Below are 7926 nucleotides of genomic sequence, written 5' to 3'. Positions count from 1 at the left end.
TTTAAGAGGAGGTTATATGAACACCTTACTGTCGTTTGACCCCAGTACTCTTTCCTGCCATGGCAGGGGGTCGGACTAGATGATCTACTCAGATCTCTTCCAACCCTAGAAACTATGAAACTATGAAACATTTTTCCCAAATAAGCAAACAATTCTAGATGGTTCAAGAAGTCATTATATTTTTTTATGAGAAACTTTTAAATGCTATAGTCGTTTTGAGGTTTAAGAAAAATAAATAGTCTCCTGAGAAGGTGACTCTCTGATTTTACAATGTACTGTATGAGACAATGTCCAGGTTGCTGTTCTTGGAAAAAAATGTTAAAGAGATACTTTTGATGGTGTCTTCTAATTGTTTAAAGAAAAAAACAAATTTACTTAAAAACACTGCTATGTCTTTTCTTCTGCATTTTCCTTACCCCCAGTCAATGGCTAAGCCATTAGGCCAGCCAAGTGTTGTGTTCACAATTGGTAAGGCATGGGATCCATCACTCCAGGCTCTCATGATTTTAGCAGGACGGAACCAATCTGTCCAGAATATATAACTGGGGGGGAAAAAGAAGACAAAAGAAAACTCATGGCAAATATACCTAACCATGAAGATATCATTGTTTTCCTTCAGTGAAATAGTAAGTTTCACTAATAGTTTGTTTAGCACAACAAATGCACAGTTTAAAAAGCACACTTCTCTTATTTGTCCCAACTTTGCAGACATTAGAGAAGCTATAACTTTCGGTTGGCTGGTATAAATGGCTCCACTCAGGTAAGAATTTATAACTCTTATCCAGGAAGTAAAATAAAACTGAGTGGGAAAATACCCCAAATACACTGCACCTGACCAGGAAGGTATAAACCGGACATCCAAGAGCTAACAGCTGCATATCTTGGCAGTGGAGGAAGTATTTGCACACCTCAAACAAGTTTTAACAAGCCCTTCCTGTTTCCAGAGTTTGAAGGCCTTTTTTCCCCCCATGTTCCAAGCCAAATTAGCCAAAACAAATTCCATATCTGTGAGTCAGTCCAAAACCATAAGTGGTCCTACTACTGGCAAACATCTTCCACCCTCATCTGGGGCCTCAGATGTTTCCAAAACCTTTGACAAACATCCTACTTGCAGGCCCAACCCCAGAGGCTTGGGGCTCGGATGCCCCTCAGTTTTGCTTGCCCTTGGCCATAAAGCCGCAGGAGCAAGCTAGGGAGGAGTCTCCCCTTTCCATAAAGTGGGCATAAAGACAAGAATTTCCCACTCCAGCAGCTAAGTGAGCGGTATATTATACATTACCTTGGCAGGTACTATCCCCGTTGCAGGAGAGCAGTCTTCCCCGACTGCCTCAGCGCTCACGGTGTTTCCCTTGCCAGGCAAGCAAAGGACTATGCTTGATCTGAGCCCACAAGAGAAGTTTGAAGGACATATATTCAATGAAAATGGAGAAAGCAGAGGCATGCCCATCTACGTTTTCCCCATAGCAACATCCTGCTGTCGACAGGACATTCTGAAGTATGTCCTGCCCACCCACCTCCTCCAGATGACACTCTTAAGCCTAGAAACCTCAGTCTCCAGGTTTGTAGCAGCTGCACAGGAACATTCCAGAGTGAATTCATCAGTATAGTTCTAGGTTTGGTGCATATTGGCATGAACAGGTGGATGGGGCAAAACAGAAATGTCCTTGCCAAAGCATACTGTCACTGCAGTATAGACATGCTCAAACACACCTAGAGTCCTGACCTTTCAATGCACCTATAGTTGTAGAGCTGAAATTTGCTGCTTAATACATCTGTCTATCTGAGAAAATGAAAAGCTTAACATTCCAGGGATTAGATATCAAGAATGTTCCTTATCAGCTCATCGCTACATTTTTAAGATAGCTCAGTCACCTCTGGGATTGCTATTACAAAAGTGAAAATAGAATTAAAGAAACTAGGCAAAGAATCATTAAAATATTCCATAATAAGGATATGGACCTGAAGCATGTGGTGAAAAACTAAGCTTTAACATAGCCATAGCTGCAGAGAATTATAATTATAGGCAAAGTTTTTCTATCAAAGGAAACTCAGATTTTCTTTTCAAACACAGTACAACCTTGTTATTCAGATTGTATCAAATATAGACAGAATCATCTTTCAGATTTCAAAAAAAATTATTCAGATACAGAAAATGAAAGTCATCATTAGAAGGGATCCAAGTTATAATTCTGAGAAGCAAACGTGTATTAAAAGTAAGAGAGAGAACTTTATCTTTAGCCTGTGGAGAACAGTTTTCTAATCCAAATGATCCAAATTAACAGGCTTCTCTTGGCTTTATATCAATAGACAAAAGCAAAAGAAAAAAATGTTGTGCCTTTAAAGATAATTCTATTGAGTATTCCTTTCAAGCTAAATCTGTATCACCTTGCACTCTGGTCTGGGTGCTGAATTCTGTGCCAGAATAAACCAAAAAAAAATAGTAAAGAAGAAGGAAGCAGGAGAAAGAAGATATTTTGAAAATGAGAAGTCCAAAGTCAGACATTCTGTCAAGCTGATGCTGTTTAAAACACATAACTTCAGAATCTTTAAAAACAAAGCTCAAAGTTATACTTACCCAATTACAGGATGAACCACTATTGATCGAGGATTATTTAAATTCTGAACAATAGCTCGTCTGGATTTATCTGCCAGCCTCATCACACTAATGCTCCTATATCGAGGGTCTGTCCAATATAGATTCTTTGAGATCCAGTCAAAGGCCAAATCTTCAACACCTTCCACCCTATTGGCCGTCAGGATTTCTCTGCCTAGAATCCATAACATACAGCATAGTTAAAAACCTTCAGAAGAAGACAAATGAGTAGGAAACAAAGAGGTTTCTGTTAGTACAGATTCTGCTTTTGCATGATCTTAAATATTATGTCTAAGTTACTAAATAATGACAGTGGGCTTGAGAGCAAATTGCAGACAACAAGTATCATATTCCTAAAGGAGAGAATATGGTTTGACATAGGATAGGAGCTGACAACCCTGTGGATTTTAATTTTGCCCTCTCCCAGGGAAATAGCAGTTTGTGGAGTGAGGAATTCTGCCTAAACAGGCTAAGGATTAGTGGCACAAAGAAAGGCTATTTGTATCTACTGTAACTTTCTTTGTTTCAACATCACATCAATTTTGGTGTCTTGATTCTGTATTCTTTGCATACCCAAATATCTCAGTAAAGACAATGGGAGCTGTGGTGTACAAAGAATGAAAACCTGAACCCAAATAATATCAGTGAGATGGCCAAATGTTGCAAATTATAAAATTTGCTACCAGTGCAAATACCCCTACATATGGAGGGAGAAGCCATAAGCAGTAGTTTGCTTCTCACCAGAACCATCAGTCTTCTGTTTATAAATTATATCTCTACTTGTGTCTGAAAAGAAAATGGTGTCCTCCTGTGCATAGAAATCAATTCCAACAAAATATGAAGGGCTCCCAGTCACTGGGATAATCACATCTTCCTGGGTAGAGAGATTGAATGGAATCCCACGCACTGCTAACTGTGATGAGAAGAGCAGGAACTGTTGCACAGCTGTAAAAAAATAGACAAATTTTAATTCCTTATAGGCTTTACCTACAGACTCAAGTGAGTCAAAATTAATCAAAGGACCTTTTTAGCTTTATTTTTCTTGTTTTAAAAATGAAACACAAGGAATAAAAGGAATCACATAAATTAAGACACAAAGACAAAGAAGAAGAGAATATAAAAAAAATTACAATTTCAAAAAAGGGGGGGAGGATTAAAAAAAATGTTGAAGTAGTAAAATGGAGGAAAGAAGAAAAACAGAATCCAGCAGAGAACATACGTGGCAGGGTCTTTAAATAAAACCAACATGGGACATATAGCAGTTAAAGACTCAAGTTCTTGTTACAAGAAAATACTGCTCCATTAAAACAACAATCACTGCTTTTTCATTACTTGTTATGGTGACCCACTGATAGACCACTGGCTCTGTGTGACCTCCAACATTACCAGACCATAACTAACTTGACCATATCCTAGTTCTCTTGTGACACTTGTAGCAAGAGTACTAATTTTAAAGGAGCAACTGTAGAAGTTGGCATGTGCAGCTGCCAACAGAAGCCACAGGGAAATAACATTGAAAAGCTAACCATATCTAACCTAATGTGAATTGAGAAGGGTAACCCTTTATTCTAGCTTTCTCTACATTCCTATTTAAACAGTTCTCCAAGTCCCTTCAGTGCTCCTTTACTCAATTCTTTCTTAAATCTGCTTTTCTCTTCCCAGCCCGTCATCTCTCTCACCCTTTACTTTTACATACATGATATTCTGCCATAGCATACATATATTTTGAGGTCATTTTTTGCTTGGAGCAGAGCAATTATACCTGTAACATTTTTTATATAGTAATACTACTTACCACAGCCCTAACCCACTGCCTTACCAACACAATGTCGCCCATCTATGTGTAGATCAAAGCCCAGTATGCATTTGCAGCGGTAACCCAGTCCATCGTTATCTGTTCTGTGGCTGAGAACACAGATCTGTTCACAACCCCCATTATTACTGCCACAAGGATTTCTTACTGGAAAATAAGATGGAAGGAATTGAACCATCATGCTATAAACATTTTAGGCATCATAAGTTTTTAGGTTTTTGAATTTTCCCTAGTCTTTCCAGCATATCGTTTGGAGATATACTGCCTCAGAGCCAAGGGAACTCTACTGGCATTATGTTGTGCAGACAGCATGAAACATGGGACCCAATCCTGGAAGGTTCTGAGCATTTCCCATGAAGTGCTGGAATCCCAAACTCCCATTAAAGTTAAATGGTATTCAGGTTGCTTGGCATTTTCCAAAAAAGCACTCAGCACATTACAGGCTTTGGCTTTTAAGTCTAACTCTTTGGTACATAATTTTCTGCATCCAGGTACAATACATCATTATGTCCTATATACAGAACATTCACTTGTCAATGAGGGCCCAATCCAAATCCTGATAAGGTATATGCCTGCATTTATTCTAATGGGAGCTGGATCAAACCCTAGAAGCCAAAATAGCTCATTAACAAAATAGGTCATTCTGAGTATTGGTATATCTATCAAACATTGCTTTTAACAGTCTACTGGGGCTCAGTCAAGCCACTGGGTGATAAAGACCAACTGTGCATTCATGGAGAACAGTTATTACAACTAGCAACATTTTATCAACTCTAAAGAGAAAATTGTTACCCTCTCTCTTGACTATCAGCTGGCTTACCGTAAGGCTGCCTAAGGGCATGATAAACTGTCACTCCGTAAGGCCTCAATGAAGACTGATAGATAACTTGAGGGTTAGATTCTGAAAACTTATTAGCCTTCAACACTGCCATCTTTGTCCAATCAGTAAAATAAACACTATGTTCAAAAATACTTATTCCATAGGGGTGAGGAATCAGCGAGCCACCGTGAGCTACTGTTCTCCTGTTACAAAGACATTTTTAAAGTTACATAAGGAATATTGTCAGAAAGATCAATTCACTTCATTTTGAACAACAGCAGAAAAAAGGGAAAATTACTTATTCATGAAATGACATCTATTTCTGTAAGTAGATGAATGGCCAAGATTTAGGTGGAAGAGACCAAAATTGGTCAAAAAAATAAAGCTACTACCAAATTTACCATGATGGATTCAAATTTAAGACAATGCTCACAACAATTAGATTCTAGACATGGAAAACTATAAAACTGTTATAATTTTCCATGTCTAGAATCTAATTATTGGAGGGTCTTCCTAAATTTCTCCCCTCCACCCCGATCCTGCAGCAGAAAAGCAGTGGCAAGGGGACACGAGCAGGGGGTAAGGGGCAGGCAACGGGGAAAGCAGCAGTGGAGAGGAGGCAGACAGAGCAGGGCTGGCAGTAGTGGAAGCACTGGCAGGAGGTACATTGTGGTGAAAGCAGGGGTGGAAGAGCAGGCAGGAGGGGGCAAGTGGCATGTGAAAAAGGGGCAGCCTGACCTTTGACTCTTGCCCCCCTCATCACTTATTCCCCACCATGTCTGACCCCCCACCACCTACCTCCCCACCACCTTCCTCTCTGCCTTCCCCCTTCCCCCTTCCCTGCCACACTGCTTTCCCCACATGATTTGGACACTAAGGGACCCCAGAGCTGCTCCTGACCCATTCCTGCCCTGCAGTGCTGGGAGCAGCTGTGCAACAGCCCAGCTCAGCCAGAAACAATGATAGCAACATGCAAGTGCCTGGATCCCCTCCCTCCCGCACTGGGCAGGAGCAGGCTAGAAAGAGGAGCCTGTAAGCTGCCACAGCTGCTCCCTGCAGCATGGGCATGCTGGGGGTCCTCCTGGGCATTTTTACACATGCTCCAGGGGTGGGGTGGGGAGGGGTGGGGCACTTTAATTAAAGTACCCACGGCATCTCGAATATCATTGTCCCTGCTCTTCAAAGTGGCAGCAGGGGCACGTTAACTAACTAAAGCTCCTTCAATGAGACCAGTGTGAACAGAAGCTTAGTTAACGAGCTTTAGTTAAAGTGCCTCCACTGCCATTTTGCAGCACTGAAATGCTAATACATGAGATGAAGATGCTGCTGGGCCGTACTAATTAACAGGCTCCAGCAGACTCAGTTAATCAAGTCTGCTCCAGTGCACTGTTATTAAAGCACATCAGAGCAGCCTCCCTGCATAGGTACCCTCTGTGCCTACTTCAGCTGGTAGTTGGGCAGCTCCAGCTGGGAGCTGTGGGGAGCAGGTGTGCAGAGAGCCCAGCTCAGCTGGAAACCACAGCAGCAGCAGGGAGATACCTTCTTTCAGAGTCTGCTCCCTATCAGCAAGGGAGAGAGAGGTTATCTGACACCGGAAGCAGGAACTTGTGTGTTGCTGACATTGTTCATAGGGAACTACACTCCCCGCACAGCTCTCAGCTGGAAGAGTCTGATGTTCAATTCTAAGATGAGGCTTTGTTTTCCCCATGACAAATGGAAGAAAAAAAAACCTCATCTTGGAATTGAGTAAATATGGCATAATGTACAAAGAATAGCAAAAGCCATTTAATCAGAAAAGTTGGCACTCTCCAGAGAAGTACAGGACATGTAAAGGATAAATAAAGATGGAAAATCTAAAATGGAGGAATGAATTCAAAATTACGAAGTGCATGACAGAAGAGCCACCAAAGAGAGAAGATTAGGAAAGTCTGTAACAGTTGGAAAAGGGATAAAATGGACCTCAAATAAACATGGGATGAAACATCAAACCAAGTGAGAATCAGATCGATTACACAGTAACATTTGGAGAAACATACAGAGGCCTATGGACAGAAGGATCTACTAAGTCTAAACCAGTCACACATGGAATAAAATGAAAATAAATGCATTACAATGAAATGCCATCCATTAGGGGTTCACAGGTAAAGATTTTCTTGGCCAATACCAATAGCCAATTATTAACCAGCCATATCAGCTGATACCAATCCGAAAGCCAATCTACAGGAATGCAGCCGGGCAACTTGGAGAGCAGCACCCAGCAGATAAGTCTGTGGAGGGGAAAGGGCATGTGGCTATAGCCCCCAAGCTCCCTCCTAGCACTGCCTCTGCTTGGGGTACTCCAGTCTGCTGCCTTTCTCTTGGGAGCCCTGTATTGGTGTGCATCCACTGCAGCACAGGGCTCCCAAGGGAAAGAGAGTAGAGCAGAGTGCTCCGAACAGGAGTGGTGCTGGGGGAAGCTATAGGCATCCCAAAATTCCCTGTAACCACCCCTAGTAGTCACCCCTCCCAGCACTGCCAACCACCCACCCCACGCAGCTGAGCCTGCTCCACTCCTGCCCACTCCAAGCCCAGCTCCAACCCAACCCCCTCACCAAGAAGAGGCTGGTGCAGCCCCTGGCCCCAAGCCTGCAGCCCATCTCTGTCCTGTGCACAAATCTTGGGGGGAATATAACCCCCTATGCCTCCCCTGGGGATGCATGT

The 7926-nt window shown here is 42.0% G+C and overlaps 1 protein-coding gene across 2 annotated transcripts in view; it reads right to left on the bottom strand.

The window, feature by feature from the left end:
• LRP2 (LDL receptor related protein 2) overlaps positions 1–7926 on the bottom strand; it is a 179069-nt gene that overhangs the window by 133547 nt on the left and 37596 nt on the right. For both annotated transcript variants that reach the window (XM_019553734.1, XM_019553736.1), the window contains exons 13-17: positions 5227–5429; positions 4413–4553; positions 3335–3538; positions 2576–2768; positions 417–542 (exon numbers count right to left, since the gene is read on the bottom strand). In XM_019553734.1, coding sequence (XP_019409279.1) covers positions 417–542; positions 2576–2768; positions 3335–3538; positions 4413–4553; positions 5227–5429 — 867 coding nt within the window. The remainder of the gene's footprint in view (positions 1–416; positions 543–2575; positions 2769–3334; positions 3539–4412; positions 4554–5226; positions 5430–7926) is intronic.

Source organism: Crocodylus porosus, unplaced genomic scaffold, assembly GCF_001723895.1.
Source record: "Crocodylus porosus isolate Cpor-Errol unplaced genomic scaffold, CroPor_comp1, whole genome shotgun sequence".
Lineage (NCBI taxonomy): Eukaryota > Metazoa > Chordata > Crocodylia > Crocodylidae > Crocodylus > Crocodylus porosus.
The sequence above is the reverse complement of the archived record's forward strand: the minus strand, read 5'-3'. Positions and strand labels throughout refer to the sequence as shown.